Here is a 22775-nt window from a genome sequence, read left to right as displayed (position 1 = left end):
AAGGTCCTAAGTAAAAATGGACTCCCAAACAACTTGAGGCTCCCAAGAAGGCGGAAGCTCCTATGCATCCAGCCAGTCCAACTAAACCAAAGAAGAACACAAAAAGTTATGTTTAAAAACTTGCCCAATTCATGTTTTCTATGTGGTCTGTCGGACCACATAGTTAAAAGTTGTCCCTTGAAGTGATCCAAGCCCAAAGGTAACATTGATCCTCCTCAAGGTCCTAAGGAAAAATGGACTCCCAAGAAGGCGGAAGCTCCTATGCATCCAGCCAGTCTGGTTAAACCAAAGAAGAATGCCTCTCCACTACCCAATTCCAGAACTACTCCCGACATCCCAATGAAAAACGCATTCGAGGTGCTAGCAGAAACGATCCCTGAACCCAGCCTCCAGCTCATTCCCAAGCTAGAACAGGGAGATGAATGGGCCAAAGACTTTAAGGATGAAGTCATTAAGAGTGATGATATGCTGACAGAGGATCTTGATAATTCAAAAGAGGATCTTCCTCTTCCCCCTCAACTAGATAAAGATATAGTGGTTAAAGGTAAACCAATAGCAACTGCTCACAGCAGCAAGAGGAGACTGCGGTCTACAGCCAAATGCCCATCTATGTATGCAAGTAGCCCAAACCCCAATGCCAAAAAGGGGCAAAAAAGGCATCGTAAGTAAATCCATCTCTTTCTTGTCCTAGAACATTCATGGTGTCACTAACCCCAGCAGGGTAGGTCTGCTGGCCACTTAGCTAAGAGATAATTCTATGTGTTCAACCTTTTTGTCACTATAAGAGGTTAAAACGACAAGTGAAGCTCTAGATGCATGACTCAAGAGTGTTGATAAGAGGAGGACTTGGTTTACCACCTCCCATGAGGAAGGTAGAGGAGGGTGTGCAATTGGAATTTTGTCACACTATTCCCAAAGCGTCCTAGATGTTGTTGTTGACAATGACAAGAAATGGATTTTGTTGAAATGCCTTCTTAAGGGAATCAAGTCCTCGTTAGTGTCAGTATATGTTGTCATGAGAGGTGTACTACATGGCAGTCCTTATCCAATCTAGGGGATGAGGTTGTGCTGATAGGAGACTTTAACATGGTTGAAAGAAGCTCTGACAGATGGCTTGGTAAAGATAACACTTTACGAGGATCTGAGCTTCATGCTTGGAGCAACCTCAAATATTCTCTTCAGTTGTAGTTGACACAATCTATGCAGGAGACTTCACATGGTCCAACAGGTAGATTGGGGAGACAAGGAGAGAAGCACGACTTGATAGAGCTTATCTTTCTCAAACTCTCCTCCAAGATACTTCTAGTAACAAAAGTACATTCTATTCCACATTTGCAATTTCTGATTGCAAACCGTTGTTTCTTCAGTGTGACTTCGGTTCAAGAATAAGAGCTTCATCTTGGTTTAAGGCTGATCCCAGCCTTTTCTAGCTAGGTACTGTACAAGCTAAAGTGAAGGATTTGTGGACTGCTTTTGGAGTCAGTGGGGCTGACTTTTGTATTCGGAATGTCCTTAAAACACAGGAAGTTCTCAAGTAGGCCAGAAAGCTCAGGGACAAAGTTTGACAGTGGCAGATACTAGATGCTGTCTAGAAGAGGTTTGATACTCTCTAACCCCAGGCACGCAATGGAGATACTCAAGTGCAAATCGATCTTTGCCTTGCCAAGCATGAACTAGCCAAACTGAAAAGCATAAGTATTCCTCAGCCAAATTATACACCAAAAGATGGTGGGAAGGTAAACTTGATAGGCCCACCAAAGAAACGTTCAAGCTTATTTGCAGTAGTAAGAAGAGAGCTTTAGAGGAAATTCTACTCCTCAAAGTCAACACAAACAATTTGGGTGCAATCGGACACTAAAAACAGAGACTTCATTTGTGAGCACTTTAAGAACCTATTGTCAAGAACTATGTAATCAGATGATGGAGTGGTTTGTGCAAGACATAGATGCCAGTCTACAAGACAAGGAGTAGTCATGGGTCTGGACCATCAGAGCTTGGAGGCTCCTCTTACTCTTGGAAAACTTAAGGAAGTGATGCTGGTCATGAAAGATGGCAAAACTCTTGGAGAGGATAGTTTACCTATTGAGTTTTACAAGGTCTTCTGGGATTCAATAGGCCCCAGACTTCTAGAGATGTGGCTGGAAAGTATCTCCACCTCTTGTCTTCCTGACCACCTAAATAGTGGAATAATCAAGCTTATTCCAAAAGGAGGAAGAAAGGATTTGATTAAAAACTGGAGACCTCTGACTATGCTTAACTGCCGTTACAAAATCTTTGCCAGATCTTTAGCAATAAGAATTCAACACAAGATGGACCAATGGATTTTGAAGGAACAAAAGGGTTTCATAAAAGGGAGACACCTCTTGGAGGCCATTGTAAATATCAAGGAAGGGTGTGAACATGCTAGGGAGTCGAGTCAAGATATTTGCTTCATCAAAATAGATTTTGATAAAGCTTATGACAAGTTTGACTGGGATTTTCTAACACAATTCATGAAAGGCATGGGACTTGGGCCGAGGGACTTGGGCCAAATTTCATCTCCACAGTCAATCTTTTGCTTTCCAATGCCTCAGCCAAGGTTTGCATTAATGGTGAGGTGTCCTCACCCTTCCCATTGAAAAGATCCATTAGGCAAGGGTATCCCATTGCCCCCTCCTCTATGCTATAGTAGGCAGACGCATTGGGCTAGTTGCCCATTGAAAAAACGTATGAGGGTACAGTCAAAGGAATTGAGTTTCCTACTGGAAACTAGATGGTTATGCAACAATTCATAGACCACACCAATCTTATGCCTAGAAACACCACTCGTGATGTGAGTGAAGTTATGGAATGTCTGGAAACATATTGTCTAGCCTCAGGCTCTCTCGTCAATCATAACAAAACAGAATATTGCAATCTCAGTGGAAAGTCACAAGTTGAGCTAGATTGCCTGGGCTGTCAATTGGTCCATAAAGGCACTATGTTCAGATTGCTTAACATACCCATGGGCTTCAAGGTGTCCATGAAGGAATGATGGGATTGGTTGCTTAACACGTTCAGCACACAGTTGGAAAAGTGGGGAGGATTTCAATCAAACTTGGTGGGAAGAATAATGGTTCTCAACCATTGCTTGTACCCCATTACCATTTTCTACTTGTCTTGGTGACATCCAAGTCAAGTAGGACTAGACAAGCTTATCTCCAAATGCAGATCTTTTCTGTGGGGGGGAGCTAATAGAATTGGAGCATCGGGGGAGAGGTGGTAGCCTCCTCATGTGCACTTCAGATGTAATTGTGGCAGAGGGCATGCTCTGTGACTTGGAGGGGCCAGTGGCTTGTGGAATAGGGGGTGGAGGCCAAGCTCCGTCTCGAACTCAAAAAACTTATTTTCAAGATCCATTGGGAACAAGGTCAATTGAGTCACAAGGGAATTGGTAGAAGAGGAGGAGGATGAGGACATGAACTGAGTATTGAATTGCTATCTGGAAGAGGGCAGGATGACCCAGGGGGATAGGGTGCCATTTTATAGATTTTACTATCCCTACGATCGGGGGGATGGCATAAGGCAATGGTCGATGAGATATCAGGATGGCGACGATCAACAGGATAGCAAAATGGTGACAGTCAGTGTCATAACCTTTAGAGTGACAAACCATGGGGATGAGTGGACGGCAACCATCGGCAGGATAGCAAAATAGCAGCAAGATAGCAAAATGGCAATGGTCAGTGGGATAGTAGAATGGCAATGGCTAACGGGATAGTAAAATGGCAACGGTCGTAGGGATAGTAGAATGGAAACGGCTGGCGAGATAGTAAAATGGCAATGGCTGGCAGAATAGCTGACTGAGAAAAGTAAAGAAAGGGAAGAAGGAGGAGAGTGGAAAGGGTAGGAGAGAGAGAGAGAGAGAGAGGTGGGGGGAAAGGGTTATGAAGGTCTAGTTGTGAATGGAAGGCATACGGGTGAGGCATGTGTTAGACTATGAGATCAGCATGCAAGAATACAAAAAATGTGGAATGGATGTACCAACCATAATCACCTAGTGCTGACCATGCAGACGTGTGGGTGTATGTGCAGGGAGGTGACTTTGAGCTACGAGTGCATTGTGGTGATATGCCTACCATACAGACTCACCTAGACCTGGACTCGATGATCATGTGGAATGAGGTGGTGACGAATGTCGCGCTACCACATAGCATTTTAACAACCATGTAGAGCACATGTCTTTAACTTGTGCCTCATTCTAGTTGTGAGAGGTACATTGGTGTGGTGATGATCCCTTGCGGGAAGATCCTTTGTTGTGGGATAAGCGATTTCTTGTGTGACTGCCATCGGTGCAAAAACTTGCTCTCATGGTTTGGGCAGTGCCGTTGGTGATGGTATGAGTGGAACAACCTTTGATGGTTTGCCCTCGGACTTGGAGGAAGGTTCTTATGTCACTCTTTGCATTATAGGGGTTGGTTCTTGTGTTGCTTCCTCGCAGTCTTGGTTGATCCTCGTGTTGAGTTGTACAATTCATGGTACTAGGTCACATTCAAGGCTCTGGGGTTTGGTCGTTGCAGCCAGTTTGATGGTAGGTTCTTGTGGTACTGCATCCACAGTTGACACAAGTTCTTGTGTTACTACCCTCGAAACCCCTACGATTTGGGATTTGAACTTCGGTACCCAGACGACCTGCTTGCCTTTTTAACTATTTTGATCTTTCAAGAGCTTGGGAGCATGACCCAGCACTTAGGGGGATGTTGTGGTTGTTGGGGGGGTGGATTAGGGCCTAGGAGCCGAGGCGATGGATGGCATTGTGTCCTCCTCCTAGGTGGGGTTGTTCCTATCACAATCGTCCCAGGAGAGATTAGGGAGCCATACTTTGCTTGGATCTTTTTGGGCCGTTGGTTGCTATTGAAGTAGCATTGAGTGTAGAGAATAGCCTCTTGTACCTATTGTTCATGGCATTCCTGAGTGATTGACTATAGTGGCAGAGCAATTGGCAATCATACCTGGCCGCCGCAACCGCGGTTGGTTCTCTGTTGCTTCTGGGGTCGAACTTTCTTTGGAGGGTCGATATTTTGAGGGTTGGAGGTGGATGGAGCTTCGGTTCCTCCCTTCCTTAGAACTTCTTTGCCTTGGGCCAGCAAGGGTGCAGTAGAGGGAGTAAGACATGGTTCACAAAGTGGAATTACCACAATCCTCTCACCATTCGCAAGGGAAGCTATTCTGGCCCTCCAATCGATTTGATAGTTCATGGCGTAACACCAGGTCCTTTCCAATATTATTGTTCATCAATTGCTTATGTGGGGAGAACATAAAAGTGGATCTCTACTACCTAGCGAACAACCGTTAGACCCAAGTTCACAAATCCTAGTGTACTTAAGAGTTGGCCATTAATAGCCCATACTGAAGCGACAGTGAGGTTTAGCGGTACCTGTAGCTTCTCCCATACATCATGGGAGATGAAGTTGTGGCTCGCTCTCGGACAAGTGCTTAGATGCATAAGCCTCGACCTTGCAATTGGACATGCAACCTGGCTGGTTCTATCATTTGCTCATCAGTTAGTCTTATGTTCAAGAGTTGCCTTAAGCAATGCCATTTGCTTATTGCTTGAGTTTGGCATTTCATGCCCTGGCTTCCTTAATGGCTTGGCATTTCATCCGGGCTGCCTCGGCCTTCAGCTCTTTTTCTCTATGGATGGCTTGAAGGGTAGGCAGGGTGAGCAGTCTATAATATCTCTTCAATTTGCTCCCATTAAGGTAGCCTTCCATTTCTACTCCATCTAGGGTTGTGTGTGTGTGTGTGTGTGTGTGTGTGTGTGTGTGTGTGTGTGTGTGTGTGTGTGTTTAGACCTATCAAAGATCTATCCTACTATACTACTAGACCAGTTTTCAATATCAAAGTAAATCAATTTCAAACATCTACTATCGCCCTTTTCAAACAACTAGTGAGAGTAGTTAGTTAATAACTAACCTCTCAATACCACATAAGTGAGAATAATCCATATCATACCATTCCTCTTAACAAGGTGTCAAAGTGGGAGTCAATTATTATACCACATATATGTCAATACATTGCAAAAAGTCCAATGATACTGATAAATAGTCTCCAATAGAGAGTTCAGTTATATTTAGCAATACTTGGAGAAAATCCGTTGTAGAGTGCTCCTCAAAGTTGCCAACGCCATGTCTTCATGCCTTATATTTTCTAATGCAAACCTGATGGAGAGGTATGCCAACTCACCTACATCCATCCACAAACATAGCACGTTAGAACATGTATTCTATGAATTGTGGGACTGCAGGCTTCAATACCGACACACAGTTGTTATCCATGTCACTCGATCTAGATTAGCAAAATCAAAATTTGGCATTTTAGTATTGAATAGTAATCAGAGGTGAGCAATTAAAGATATGAAGAAATGCATGTAAAATGTTAGTGAAATCCAGTTAATAAGTGGGAATCTCAAGTAAACCATAAATTTGGGTATTCCAACCAAGTCTTTTGATCAAATCTCAACCAATCATGATGTTGCATCATGTTAGCCTTGCACACAAGAACCCCAAAAAATGATGGATATAAACCTGCCTACAGATAGAGGAAGAGGGAAAGGGGAGATGGGATAAGAGAGGGAGAAGGGGAGGAGAAGTGGAGAATGAAGGGGGATGGAGTGGCAACACAAAGGCACTACAAAGGAAACAAGAGAACACCCAAAAACACTCTTGGAAGAGAACATGGAGCTTGTATTCCAAACTTGTGCATCCAACAATGAAGACCAAAGTCAACCACTTGGCCTTTTATACATGTCACCTTTTGAAGGGAGGTCCACAACCCTATTCCCTTTATACCACTCTCTTTCCTCATTCTTTTACAACCACCTTGGGCCTATTTGGATCTAAGGCACAATCCTAGCTCTATGGACATGCCACTATCCATGAAATGACATTCCTAACTAGTGGTGGCATATTGTTAACTAATCGGTTAACATGCCCCCCTTCCTAATCTTGATCTAGTCCTATAGATCGTTCAAAGTTCATGGTTTTTGGAGTGTTTTCAATGAAGATCATGCGAAGTAGTCTTTCCTATGCACTGGACTGAATCTTCTTTTACTACATTGGAGAAGAGGGATGTACTGAATTATTGTTGTGGATGAGTGATTCTTCTGGAACTCACACCTTAAGATTTGAGTGAGCCGAGTTGAGTACTTATGACCATTCAAAGAAGAAAGAACAAAAAAGAAAAAGAAAAATCCAAGGGGTAAGTTATTAGGAAAAGGTTGTTAGTAGGAGTTGATGTATGCTCCTAGTGGCATTCGTGTTAGCTGGGTAAGTATAGTGTATTCTCATAGGGCCATAAAATTTCTTCAAACATTAATGGCATCCTAGGCATAACATATTGTGATAAGATTCCAATTTCCATTTCAAAGCAAGCCATGCCCATAAACCTGCAAGATAAAATCTTAAAAGGGTCTCCAATTCCTACATCATCAGGGTCATTCCATTCATAAGTAGAAAGGATTATCCCACTAAGGGGTGTTATAATGAACTCAAAACCAGTGAAAATATGTCGTGACTAGCCCCTGCATCATAAATACCATACTTTAGGCTTAATGCCTCGTTGGCCTTGGGATTTGCCCCAAAAAACTTCATATAATGAGCCCGTCATGTCAGTTGACAATAATTGAATGTAAGTAATACCAATGGTCCTCCTCTTATCCCGATGAAAGTAATGAATAATGAAGCTATGTGTACTTCCACATTTACAAGAGCTCTTTGGTAAAAATATAAATAAACAATATGCGAAGGCTGACGAGATATACATGTATTTACATAGGTATAAATGCCAAGATTATAGAGACAAATATATATACCCATATATATGCCAAGGCCTCTTTACATATATATGTTATGGCTAATGAGAACCCATATAATCAATAGTTTATAGCAAATTAACTCATGTTAATATGAAATGAAGAATCAATAGTTAGACTTTAAAATGCCTAAGTCTTTATCCCAAAAAGGTCTCTTAAGTCCATATCCCATAAAAAGTAAATTCTTCTTATGAAGAAGTAATAGAGACACTCTAACATGCTAATTCTCCCAAAAATGTCAGTTCTTGTCTTCTACTATAGGAATGCTAGTCCTAACTCAATAGTGTTAGATCTAGTCATGAGTAGGCATCTGTTTTTCTTGCTTATGTCATAATCTCTAAGTATCTAGCCATGCAACATCCTATAACAGATTCAATGTACAAGATTATGTCTCGAATCAATAGAGGAAAAGCCAAATAATGCTCAAAAATTGCGCATATCACCAAGCTGCCTGGTGTAGTAGTTGGTCTAGAAAACGAGGCGTACAATCTGCTCTCGTAACGAATTGCCATCTTACATAAGCTCACAATGGAAGTCGATGATCTTGGATATAGCATTCCAGAGGGTGTATCAATTGTTGGTTTGCCCATAGGTGGGACAAAGTCTAGTGCAACGAGTGGCTTGCTTCTGGAGACTGGGACATAGAATTTTTTATCCTCTTATTTCTTCATGATATTTACACAAGGAATACTACTAACTACTGCACCATGCCAGCCAGCATCTATTGTCATTTCTCATCGCAATATAATAGTGTATGGTATGAATATGTCACCATGTAAAGTGGGAAATTGATCACAAGTAAGCAATGGAGGTAGCATATTATAACTGGATCCTACACTGGCCATCAATCTAGCTCTACTAGTCATCAATCTGCATGAAAATTGGCTGCTCCCCACGAAACCGACAATTACACAGAGTTTGTGAGCACTAAGCTTGATGAATCTAGCTCTATGTACTGGTCCAAGCCTCCATGGGGATCCTTAGCACATATATGAAGCTCGCTATCTCTTGTACTCATACTACGATTGTCCTAGCACTATAGTGCCTGGGCTACCGTGGCTATATCACTCAAGAAAAGCAATGAGAAGTGTAAGGCTAGGCCTCTACTATCCATGGAGATCCCATGATCAAAGTCATGGATCAAAGCGATGCAGGCTAAACGTATACTAGAGAGCGTCAAGAAACAAGCATCACTCCCTCCCATAAGTCTCACAATGGGAGCCTAACGGTCATGTTTTTAGATGACCTATGTGACGAACTCACCCCCAGGGATATAAACTTGTGGGGACGTGCACTTGGCTAATCTCTTTGAGCTTTTGCATCGTCTTTGCTAGGAACTGTGGCTCGTAGTTGCTCTAAGGTCATAGCTATTGCTGTTGGGCTTCCGCAAGTCTCCGCACATCTCTTTGCCATTAACGCCTCCAATTATTCGAGCTCTCTTCATGTATTGAAGGGTGAGAATATATTGGACATGGGTAATAGCTTAGTGGAAGCAGGCTCTCTTTTTTGGAGCTCCATGCAACTACTAGTGGGAGTGAAGTAGGCTTCTTTTCAGCGTGACATGCAACCGGCAGTAGAGGAAGGAGGAAGGGGGTTGTTCATCCATACAAAGAGTCTCTCTATCATAAGCTTGGCCATTGAGCATTGGTTGGCTAAAGCATGAAGTGGGGGGGAAAGGAGATGTACTCCTTAATGAATCAATGGGCCATCCTTCTCAAGGTCATAGTTGTATGTCATCCCTTCATAACTCCTATCCTATACACAAGTCCCAAGTATAAAATTTCACTTCCTACTATTCAACATGTGATCTATTCATATATGATCCCCATGTGTCATCAACACGTGTACATTTCCTATGGTGGTCCCCAGAATGTACTTGTGCTGACAACATTTAGCTGCTTTGGATATCTCAAATATCTTAAAAAATCCTAAACCATCTTTTATCTCTTGCTTTACTTCCCTTTGGTACACCTCCCACCACTATCTGTGTTTAATACAAAGGTGGGTACAATGTTTTATTTTCGTACTATCAACTTAGCAAAATGTACAAGTGTTAGTCACCCCTCCTTTTCCTAACATGGGTTATGGTTACAGGTTATCTACACCATAAGGTCATAAATATTTCCCTTAATACCAAGGGATAATTACACTAATCCATGGTTGAAGGTTGAGTATCTATGTCCATCTAAAATGATACACCAAGGTGTTTAGATTAGGGATAAAAGTCTAAAGTGGTCTTTCGAAGGCCTAGAGCATGGATGAATCCAAAAGAATAAAGATCCATAGTTAGACTCATCCCTTACTAATCATCCTTTAGTTATCGTCATTGATAGTTGGAATACCATACTATTGAGAATACATGAATTATCATCATCCCTTATCATCATGATGGGTATAGTCCACCTGTATTCCATTACTCCCTTCACTATCCAAGGACACCATCATGCCAGCATACTAAAGTACAAAGTTTTATAGGTAAGGTTTTCCATTGCATTTAATATAGATGAGGCGGTCCAAGGGATCCCTTGGGAACATTCATAGTTTTAATCCATATAAATTACCTAACATGTGGTAGAATAATCTGTAGTTACAACTATGTGCCGTAGGTAAAGCCCACAGGTTACCAATTATTGAAGTAATGTACCATGTATTGTATAAATCAAAGTAATGGAAGGCTAACCACACTCTTCTCCATGTTTTCCTTTCTATGATTTCCTAATTTCGTGGTCCATCAGTATGTTGACAAGCTTGAACCACACAAGGGTCCCTAAAGGGATGTGCGTGCATGCATGCGTGCGTGCGTGCGTGCGTGCGTGCGTGCATGCATGTGTGTGTGTGTGTGTGTGTGTGTGTGTGTGTGTGTGTGTGTGTGTGTGTGTGTGTGTGTGTGTGTGTGTGTGTGTGTGTGTGTGTGTGTGTGTGTGTGTAGTGGACATTTACGACACCCCTTTCCATAGTGAAGAGTAGACAAATTTGGAGAAGGAAAGAGAAATGTTTAATAGATAAACATTGCAATAAACATCCAAAAAAAGGAGTAGCATCATTAAAGGATGAACAATTTTCTAAAAAAGGAAATGTGAGCAATAGAGCTTTGATAAGTCATTTGGCAGCATCACTTTTATTGAAGAGGGGAGTTTGCCTCCCTGCCACCATCCAACAAGAAAAATGATAAGAACCATATTTTAACTTGGTTAGGAAGACAGGTGTCATAGACATCCCTCCCTTATTATCGGGATCACCATAAAAATAGTTGCTCACACAACAGACTTAAAAAGCTAAATTTTGAATTTATGCTTTTAAAGGAGGGAGAAAAAGGTAAAAGGCATAATGAAAGGAAAGGAATTTAAAACATAAGAATATAGAGGATTGTGTAAGAGTTTTAGCAAAATACATCTAAAACAAGTTTGAGAGGACAAATTAGATTTTACATGCATAAATTGTTTAAAACTCAAGGTCAGGTATGGTAGATTTAAGAAATTAATGAGGAATGTTTTTTGAAGGTTCATAACATATTAAAAAAAGGGGAGTAATGTTTTGAGAGGAGAGAAAATTAAGAAAGAAAGGGGACCGGGGGGGGGGGGTTAGATTAGTGAGAGGAGGGGAAATAAATAAAAGGGGAAAAGGGAGTGTTTAGATAAATGAAAAGAAAAGAAGAAAGGGGGCTTACATGAATAATTAAGGAACAGAGGAAAATTAAGGGGTAAACCTAAATAAGAGAAGAATAAGTAATGAAGGGGGATAATATGGGAAGAAAACAAGAATTAAAAGGGAAGGGCTAGAAGTGACAGGGGGGAAGGGTTGTTTTGTTTAATTAAATAAAAGACAAGAGAATTTAAAAACTAAAAAATGAGGGGGGGAAGGAATATTAAAAGGGGGAGGTGTACATGTGTGAGTGGCACTATGCACACCTATGAGTCAAAGGTGGTCTTTGAGTGGACCGGTCACCATGATTGAAGGGTGGAGCTATAGAGAAGACTCAGCATAGTACAATCATGGCACGGGGGAAGTATTGCAATGGCGCACCCGTGCAGACTCTGGACCATGACTACTGGATAGGGCACATATGAGAAGAGGGGGAGAGAAGGAATGCTTGACAGGCACTGTTTGACACATAAATGCTGATGTGACGGGGCCAGAGGGCAGACATAGGTGGACCATGGAAGAGGGGGGCAGTAGTGAGCAATGGCATAGGAGCACTGAGCACAGGATCTTGCTCATGCAAATCACGACCGGGAATCTGGGATGGAGGTGAGGGGCTAGATGGGGGCTAGAGGTACTGATGTAGGAGAAGCACTCATGAGAGAGGCTTCTTTTATAGGTGACTAGCAAGCGATGGATAGTTGGGTACGAGAGAGTCGAGGACTCGGGGAGATGAGGATTCATGGAGGGGTGAGGAGCCCGAGGAGCTAGAGGCGATGGGTTACGGACAAGGAGGCCTGAACATGAATCGAGGCACTAAACGCGAATCGAACAGCGATTTAGGAGAGGAGGGGGGTTATGATAGATTTTTAAAGGGTTTAAGTGGATAATCAAGATTGAGAGAAATAAATTGTTTATTCATAGTGGTGAATAAAATAATTAATATAGCCAATAAGGATAAGGATAATAGGATATTAGAAGAAAATAAAAAATATATATGTATTTATACGTGTGTATATATAATGATGGAAACGTTTAACAAGCAAATATAAATTAGTAAGGGAAACTAGGTAAATAGTAAGAAAAATTAAAAAAAGAAATAAAAGAAAATTAAGGACAAGAGGAGAACATTGAGGAAGAGGAGAACATTGGGGGGGGAAATAAAGTAAATGTAAAGGAAAAATGAATAGGAAGTGTGTGTGTGTGTGTGTGTGTGTGTGTGTGTGTGACTATAAATGCAGTATTAATGAAACACTATGAGAGTGTGTGTGAGCATGTATGTGTGTGTGAGAGTGTGTGTGTGTATGTATGTGTGTGGCCCAACCCCAACCTGGAGAGTAAGACCACATTTTGAGGGATAAATCTCACCATGTGGAGCTTACCCCTCACCAAATAGATTAATCAAAATGCAAATATTAAAGCGTAACCCAAGAAAGATGCTATTTGTTAAGAAATGCAAGATATTTTTGGTGATTCAAGTGCAGGTTAGACCCTTTTTTTTCAAAAATATTAATTAATCTCAGCAAATCGATAAAATCCCATGACCCATGCAAAGCATTGTAAATAAGGGGTGGCACCTGTGATACATAAACCTTGTACGAAATATTTTTGGGTCTATTGCCTGCTGCATGAATAAAAGAAACATTAGTACAAGGGAATTTTTCTTTTTTTCAATAAGTATGAGTTTCATAATCCCTAATAAAAGGTCTCAAAAGTGTTATGGAAGTGTTAAGATGAGTAGTAGAATAAGTTTCATAAGTGGGCTTGATGGAAATAATCTCCAAAGGGTAAACACACATTGGATCTGCCAGATCAAAGGTTTCTTATGAGAAAAATGAAGATAAACTTGTTATTAATAAAAACTAAGTGGTCCATAAATCATGCCCAACAATAGAAAGCTTTGAGTTTCTCCATATCTTTAAGTCGTGATAGTTTAAGAATATATTGTACTTTAAACCAAGCAAGATATAGGCTACACCAATTTGTTTGCATATAAACATCATTACCAAGTTTCATGAATAGTTGTCTAATATAAAAAGGTTCAGATTAATGAAATCTTTGAAGTTGACCATACACTCTTTCTTTTTCTTTGTAAGTCCAAACTATTTCTTGGTTTTTTAAAGCCAAGGTAGCCTATTTTGCTTAGTATCGATATTCACAAAGTTTTGGAGGGAATCAATGAGGTTGTATTTACCTTAGTGAGGTATGGCTTCATAACATGACATGATATCAAGGTATATACAGGAAAAATTCTTTTTGGTAGATTAATCAAGAAATCATATTGGTTATAGATAATCTAATATGAATTAGTGTGAGTATGGGTAAAGGTCTAGAGTCCCTATGAACCATTTCAGTATACTCTTGAATTCCCGAATCAAGGGCAACAAGAATTTTAGTGATAACGTTGGTAATATTAGTGATTATACAGTTATGGGCATTAGTGAGCCATCAAAAAGCCTTTTTGTGAGCTTTATATGTACCCATGAGATAAGGAAAGGTCAGTTTGGATGGCTGCTTAATGCCATAGGATAGTGAATAGATTCCAACATTGTCAAGTATCTCATTTTCTGTGACCAAAGATAGTGAGAATTCAAGAGGGCTCAGTCTTTGATTGATTGCTAGTTTCACTAATTTTTTGCAAATGAATGTCAAAGTTTGAGACAATCTGTCAAGTCCCAAAATGTAAAGATGGTAAGTGAGGTAATTTACTTCATCCATAATATCTTTATCAAGAAACCATAGTTTTTTATTGAACCTATGATTTGGAAAGAGGAATTGAGATTCCCTAAGGACAATCATCTCAATGAAATTCTCATGTTTTGATGTCCTATTAATGCACATCCAAGAACATAGTTTAGTCTAAGCAAGATTCAACTCTTTAATGATTGGGTAGGGATTAATTGGTACCTATGGTTGAGACCTTTTTTCACAAAGTCTTGTAGGAAAGGGTGTCTACATATCAATGGGTCAGTGGAGACGAGATGGGTACCAAAGTTATCAAAGTCTTGTGTAAAGGGATTAAATTTGTTTGAGGTGGCACAAATGCAAGTTAGGGAATTTACAGAGAAGTCACAAAAAGTGTCCAAAGGTCTATAGAAAGTGGCAGCCAAGTTCCTAGGAAATTTCCAACCAAAGCCAATGTTAAAGTAGATCATGCCTTTGTAATCCCAAATTTCTGAAAAACTTCCAAAAAAACTTTTTCAAGTGAAATAAAATCAAAAAATTTATTGACAAAATGGAGATGAATAAATCTTTTACATTTCCTTTTCTATAGATTGAGCAAAGAGAAATCATCAGCTTTCTTAATGATAAATCGTACCTGCATCATTAGGAGTGAGTTCAAGTGCCTTCGAGGGGAATAATATAACACCACTTAATGAACAAGGCACAACCCTAAGTAGGGCTAGAAATCATAGCTATGGCCAATTAGTTCAATTTAAACAATGACCACAGAGTCGTAGCATCAGTGACTACCATTGATGCAAGACATATACTTATTAAACAAAGTTGCCAACAAAGGAGCTAGTTCAATCAGCAAATAAAGATAAGCATATTTGAAGTTAAACAGTAACATGAGAAACCGTAGGCAGTGTATATCGACAACAAAATAATATCCCAACATAAATGCCATGGGATAACATATTAGTTATCATTCCACATTAGTAGAAGTCATTTTAGCTCTAAATCTTTTGAAAACTCAACTAAACATGAAGCACTAGCTAATACAGAACTAGGAGACAAAAGGAGTAAAGAGTGTCGACCCCCAACATCAACAAGCGATGATAAGTAGAGCTAAGGTTATTATGTAAGAATTCTGTATATCATTCCATTCTCATAAGACATTAAGGCAACCAATACAATACTAGCACAGCAATGATAAGTACAGCAAACAAATCCAATTATTATGCAAGAATGTCATCTTCAACACACACACACACACACACATTCATGTACATACTAATACCATACATACACGTATACTCATGCACACTCATACAGGCACATACATTCATCGATTCACACTAATTTAGTATTCACAAACTCACATACCTATTTACTACACTACCAATGGACCACTTATATGATGAAGTTCTAATTGCACCTACGATCTCATCTCTACATGGTTTGTGCTACCTTTTGTTTATGGCAGGGAACTATTTCCTTGATGGAGGATTGATACACAGAATGATTCAAGGACTAAATCCCCAGATGATGGAATTAACTGTATGGTTCATTTTTTATGGGATTACTAAAATTTCACACATACACACACACACACACACACACATCACCGTGAATTGAATTTGTAAAATTGTATTGAATGAAATGGACCTTACAACATCAAAGCCACATCTAGTACCTTTAAAACATCAAAATCAACTCATGATTTTAATTTCTATCATGAGAAGAGATGCTTGCATGATGGGGTCCACATTAAAATGCCTCTAAAATGTTGCATAATGTATTAGTTACTTTATAGGATAGAATCTTTGGGATAGCCTTGAGTTACCTTAGTGGATGGATGCCTATGGTGGGTTGGCATGAGGAGATTGATCACATGATCAATGCTCTCAAGCATGTGGCATGGGAAAGCTTCATCACAACAGAGGAGGCTTGCAACAACCATATCCATGAATACTAGGAGATTATTGGACACATATATGCATACATAGTAGTAGACATGTGTGTGTGTGTGTGTGTTTATCTATCTATCTATCTATATTTATATTTATTTATCTATCTATCTATATTTATATTTATTTATCTATCTATATTTATATTTATTTATCTATCTATCTATCTATCTATATTTATATTTATATTTATTTATATTTGTATATGTATGCTCTAGTAGGCACATTATATGATAGCATACACACAATGATATATATATATATATATATATATATATATATATATGCATGCATGCATCCATATGCATTTGCACATGTGCACATACACAACACACACATACATACATACATAGAGATAGAGAGAGAAGCATATAGATACATATGGAGTATGTAGCCAACATGCACGTGCACACACACACACACACACATTATATAGATAGATAGATACATGTGAATATATGCATAGCATATAAATCTCAATCTCTCTCTCTCTCTCTCTCTCTCTCTCTCTCTCTCTCTCTCTCTCTCTCTCTCTCTCTCTCTCTCATGGGTCAACATTAGCTTGGGTGTAGCCAATCGCAGAACTATTTTCGGGGCAATTTTGGGGCTGCAATGCGATGCGCTTTTGGGTGAATATTTGAATTTTGCAATCTATCATTCTAAACACCACCGCAACGTAGTCTCTGGCCTTGACCACCGGTCATCATGTAGCCTTTTGCCGCTTCTTTGCTCGCAGCCCATGCAAATCATAGGTTGGCTTAGAGAGACCAAGACACTAGTTTTTAGTGTAATAATGAGACATAATCTATCATTTTGAGCATCGCCTCATCACTGGCCTGACTACGTCATTGCCCAGAATTCAAGGTTGTCTTGGAGAGATCACCGCGCTAGTTCTTGGAGTTATAGCTCCGTTACCTATTTTTACGTATTATAGGAGGAGATCTATGAAAACCACCACAGTGGTTCTTGGAGTTATATATTTGTGTACCAAGGAAAATGTATTCCGTTGTGCAACCAAGCAAAATGCAATTGACGATATGGCCCTTGAGGGGTCCCCTTTAGGGGCAAGGGCCATATCGACTTGCCATTTATGTCTAGTGGCATCTTGGATATTGTATAATGCACATAGATATGGCCCTTGCCCCTAGAGGTGACCCCTTAAGGGCCATATCGTTAATTGCATTTTTTGAAAGTTTAATTGTATTTTTCTAGATGTATCTCCATGCAACCACAATGGTGGGGTCGTTGGAGTTATTTTAGTGCTATTTTGGTCATAAACCAAGGAAATTATAGTCCTTTCCTAGTATTTTAGTCCTTATTGCAGTAAATATAAATGATGGCAAAAGTATAATTTATCGAGTGAAAATTAAGCAAAAGAGATTACAATGTACATTTACGTCCAATAACAAGTTATATAAAAATTATCAACTTATACCAAGAAAAATTTGAACAAAGGATGTTACATTTATAAAACTTGGCAATTGCTAAGAGCCTTAAACAAAAGATTATAGGTAGCGGCCATAACCATTCAAATACAAATATAAAAGATAACAACAGTGCATACTGGGAGCCTCAAATTGAACAAAAAGAGATTACATAAATGCCTTAGAGACCAAAACATTACATCCAATGAGCCAAGAGATCGTTGAGAGCCCAAAAGATTACATTCAGCCATTGCTGAGAGCCTCGGCTGAGCAAGAGGGAATTTATCCACGACATGGACATTCCCACATCCTCAACTCCTCAATACTTGACTACATGGACATCTACACCCCTATGGGGTGCTTTGTATTGTCGCATGAGAGAGGGACACATGTGAGGCATGTATGGAACTTGTATTATATCTCTAAGGACGTGAACAAGTAAGAGTGTGCCTCATTGGAATGCATGTATGGAAGTTTTTTCTTGTTTCAACTTTCCTTTACTGCAATAAAATTCTAATCTACTCATCTCTTATGTATATGCTATGCATATGTATGCTACTCTCTCTCTCTCTCTATATATATGTGTGTGTGTGTGTGTGTGTGTGTGTGTGTGTGTGCACATGTGGGTCATTGTTTGCTTGGGTGTAGCCATTTTTGTTGAGGTTCAGGGACTTTTCTGTATATGGGTATCTTGCATGACCCATAACTTATGCATTGCTATTGAATGCGGCAAACTTTATTTTTCCAAACTTGAACATGATAGCAAAAAATTATGGAATAAGCATTTGAAACGAGATCGTTAAAGCATTACAAGTGCTATGCTACATGTGAAGCATGCATCCTGAAGACTATAGGATATAACAATTTATTCAAAAACATCAAAATTTTATTCTATACATACATGCAACCAAGTAATCATTCTAAAGTACACTATGTGAGCTTCTCCGCCACCCAAGGACACACCTAAATGAGATCATTATGCATGGGTTAATGGGCCTCCAATGTTGTGCTAAAGTGATGCAGACCCATTTGAGGGCACGTTCCATAACTTTCTTTTGATTTGTTGAAAACCAAAACGGATTGAAAATTTGGAATCCAAACTATTGGGACTAGTGCATTGTGGTCTTAAAACATTGATAGTTGTTGGTATTGGTATCTAGATTCACCCTAAAATAGAATAAGTCGGAAAAGTGTAATTTGTGCATGTGCAAAGATATTTTAATAAATCCAACACTATTTACAATTTTGAATTGTTTCTTTTTCCATGCACTTGCTTGCTACATGGCTCATAAGCATGCCAAAGGTCATTGCATGTAACCCGATAGCATGCCCTTTGGCCTATTTGTGTTTTGAAGCGTTTTAGGCCACATTGCACTTGTTTGGGATATCCAATTCTACTGACATGTATCGTCGGAGGGGGAAAACTGATGGATGAAATTTCACTACTCTCGCGAAATTTGAATTTTCACACCTCCCGCCATCAAATCTTGGAATATTAAGTACCTGCAACTTGCCCCCGCCCTGCAAATGCCCTGCAACTCGCACGCACCTTGACGTGACCTTGCATAGACTTTGGTTTGCCATTGTCTTCTTTCGGGTAAGTTGTCTTCTATTCTTTGCTTGCCTCACCAACTAGCTTCTCTAGGTCTATTCTGGACTGTTGATCGTGGCCATGGAGACAATGGCAACATGCAACTTGCCATGGCCTGGAAGAGAAGCAGACAGAGGCTGCGAGACAAGAAAGCCAAAAAGCCAAGTCAAGGCATAAGGAACAAAGTGCAGGTCGAGGAAAGCACTGGCATGGTATCAAATCGGCAACGGAAGACACTTTTGCAACATCTACGAAGGGAGAAACAACGAGAACAAAGAAGACTCTTTGCAGAGCAGCAACAAGAAGTGGTTGCAGATGCACACATTCAATCATTGCCATCGGAGCAAAGAACACGAGCTGTGGTGTCACGACTGGTGGGAGCATTTGAGGCAGTAACATTAGGCCATTCAGGTGATTACCAGGTCTCGAGTCTTCACAAGCTTTAGCCTACACCCTAAAGTTCATAGAGTAACAACCCTACCAACACCTCAGGAGATGCACGCTCAAGAGGCCATGCTCTCTAACCTGAGAAGTGGCCTACAGAAAGTGAAAGGGGTGTATAGCTTAGATCAACTAGCTGCAAAGAGGGTGACATTAGCTATGTTGGTGTCCCCTGAAATAAAGGAGAAATGGCTTGGGCGCACAATGTTGAAGATGTTGTCAATCAAAAGGACCAATGTGGCTCCTGTGGTTAAACATAGAGCAGAAGCAATGCACTATCATCTTGATTTGAGAAGTCTGTGGTCTTCAACAGAATGCAAGAAAAGGAGAGACAACTTAAGTGTGGCAGTCATTGCTATAGTGATGATGTTTTGGCATGAAAATACGAGAGTTTCTCCAAATAGAAAGGACATTTGTAAGAAGCGGATGGGATGTAAAGTGTTTGAGGAGCGCATCATACACATGCAAGATATAACACAGGTCAGTGGTGCCTAAACCAGCTCGGTGGTTGTTTGTGATTGAGCTTTGGGATAGTTTACTTGTTCCATTTCTTAAACTAGGCTTGGACTAAATGTGATTGTCCTAAACCAGCCCGGTGGTTGGAACATCATGCAACCATAGGCTGGTTTAGCTTAATCGCTAGTGATGTGATTGTCCTGAACCAGTGTGGTTGAACAGACATTAGTTGTTGTCCAGCCCAGTGGCATGCTTGAGCAAAAATTAACAACAATATATTTCGTAATAAATTATTATTTTACTAAACCAGCCCGGTGGTTGGAACATCATGCAATCGTGGCTGCTTCAGCTCAATCACCAATTATGATTTCTACATTTCAGATGATGCCCTATTTGTGCAGCATGCTTTTCTACTGCATTGGGAATGGCTGAAAAAGGAAGAGGCCCCCCTATCCCAAGACGGTGCAAGGACACAGTGACCTTCTTGATATGCAAATCCCTCATTGGAAATCTATCGATGATTTGTGGAGTATCCGATAAGTTTCCAAGCGGGATCAACCCGCACGAAGTTGCAAACAAAGTTGAAGCATTCTCTAGGCAATTGGACATGCTCTTCAAAATAGACATCATTAGCTCATGGAAATCCTCAAAGTTTCCTGAAATTCTTGGCTTCGTGGCTTCACATACAACACACCGAGGGTCGAGTCCTTCAGATTGTGATCTTACTTGGCTTTCGCTATAGGCAATATGTAGTGCAGGGTGGTGGCAACATTGAGATCTTCTTCCTCCACATGAAGCTTGGCTTCATCGTCTTCATCATCCATTAGCAAGTCCTCCATGTCTTCTTTCTAAAAGCCAAGGATAGTAGGTAGATGCTCTTATAATGCCAACATCACTCCCACGAGTGTTGTGGCTAGAGATGCCAAGGTATTGTTGCCAACATCCATGACTGAGGCACAGCTGAATGAGGGAGGAGGAGACGTAGGTGAATAAGGGGGGACAAGGAGGCGTAGGTGAATGAGGGAGGAGAAGGCACAGGTGAATGAGGGGGGATGAGAAGGCGCAGGTGAATGAGGGAGGAAAAGACGTAGGTGAATAAGGGGGGACAAGGAGGCGCAGGTGAATGAGGGAGGAGAAGGAAGTGTAGGTGAATAAGGAAGGACTGGTAAGTGAATGAGGAAGGAGGAGGTGTAGGTGAATGAGGAAGGAGGAGGCTCAAATAAGGAAGGAGGGGGCACATGTGAATGATTCTCTTTGGAGCGAGGCAGAGAAAGGGGTATGGCACGATATCAGTAGCAGATAGGTGGCACACAAAGGACGTAGAGAGCGACGATGTATTTTTTCAAACTTTTGAAAGCAGGGGACAAGGGGGGGAGTGCCAGCCTCAAGCGACTTAGGGCCTCTTTCCACGCAAGGGAAATGCGCACTTTTGGGTGCCAGGCAAGAAGCAGAGCTGGAACATCTTGGACTTGTTCAACCACTTGGCCAATACGAGGCCTCGAGTCCTCCTCTCCAACCTCGCAGCCCTCCGTCTCCAACCTTCATTGCGTAGGCGTGTGGCATGACCCTCCCTCCATCGGTGCTCAAACGAGCAGGGCATTTCCCTTGAGTGTGGCCTGACCCTCTCTAGTAGCGACCCTAGTGCGTGTTAAGATCGGAATATTCTCTTCGGAACGGTCGACCACCTTCATCTCGCGCCCATTTGCGTCTCTTGAGCTTCTTTTACTTCTTGCTCTTGGTGAAATCTAGCGGCCGCCGGCTCCATTGCGTCTTTTCCCTCTTGCTTTAGGAAGACCGAAAGCTTAGGCTATTATATTATCGCACTCCGGTTCTTCCGAGGCATCGTCCTTGGCCGACACAGAGAGAGACAGAGACACAGAGAGAGAGAGAGAGAGAGAGAGAGACTCTCAGATCGACCGCCGTACTCCTTTTCGGTTTTCCCGAGGCTTTGCTAAAGTAGATAGTGGACCAGAGAGAGAGAAAGAGAATCTTCTGAGACATCTACATCGCAATTTTTACGCGCTATTGTTTGTTTCTGTCTTACCACCCAACCAGCCGAGCCTCGCCGCTTTGAGGGTCTCCGGCCGGTCCTCTGTTCGAGAGCAAGGAAAATGCCAATTGAGAGCCCGAACTCAAAACGCGCACCAAGGGGAAGGGCAGCTAGACTTGTGCAGGAGTTCTTGCTATGGCTAAATCATATTGTTCTCGCAGCATCTGTGGCATCCATCGTCTGCATGCTTCTTTTGCGACTCTTCCCGACTGGATGGGGGTGGGCGTTCTTGACATTCTTTAGCCTCTCTATTTTATCCTCGGTGGTGGGATGCATTTCAGCAAGCCGATCAGCCTGCTACACCTTGCATATGTTCCTGCTAATCATATCTACAGCAATACAAGGAGCAGTCCTCCTCCTTTTTTTCACGAGACCTGATGCAGTGCTGGACCGGCTGCAGTCCAAAAGAAGCGACTATGACGGCAGGATTTTACTGATGCTGAATGCTGCGCTGTTGCTTGCAGCATTCTGCATTCAGCTGGTGGTCCTAGCATTGGGGTGCATTCTGCATTACTGCGAGCCAACAGACTACTATGATACTCTAGCAGGCAAGACCATTTGCGTACAGGAGGAGACCTGTGGGAAGGCAGACCAAGGGCAGGCTGATGGAGGCAAGGACGAATCAGAGCTGGCTTGTTTGCAGGGGATCATGGAGGATAAGTTCAGCCAGAAATCAAGGGAAGAGGTGTTTGATAACGTAGAACTTTAG

General features: G+C 41.1%; 1 protein-coding gene across 1 annotated transcript; it reads left to right on the top strand.

Moving 5' to 3' along the window:
• The first annotated feature begins 261 nt into the window (after nt 1-261).
• LOC147905118 (uncharacterized) lies at nt 262-22775 on the top strand. The gene is made up of 2 exons (XM_087393341.1): nt 262-544; nt 22072-22775. The coding sequence occupies exons 1-2, from the start codon at nt 262-264 to the stop codon at nt 22773-22775; spliced, it is 987 nt and encodes a 328-aa protein (XP_087249467.1).

Source organism: Dipteris shenzhenensis, chromosome 2 (assembly GCF_047967505.1).
Source record: "Dipteris shenzhenensis isolate YYH24624 ecotype China chromosome 2, Dip_SZ_1.0, whole genome shotgun sequence".
NCBI lineage: Eukaryota > Viridiplantae > Streptophyta > Polypodiopsida > Gleicheniales > Dipteridaceae > Dipteris > Dipteris shenzhenensis.
Note: the sequence above shows the minus strand (reverse complement) of the source record. Positions and strands in the feature narration are given on the sequence as shown.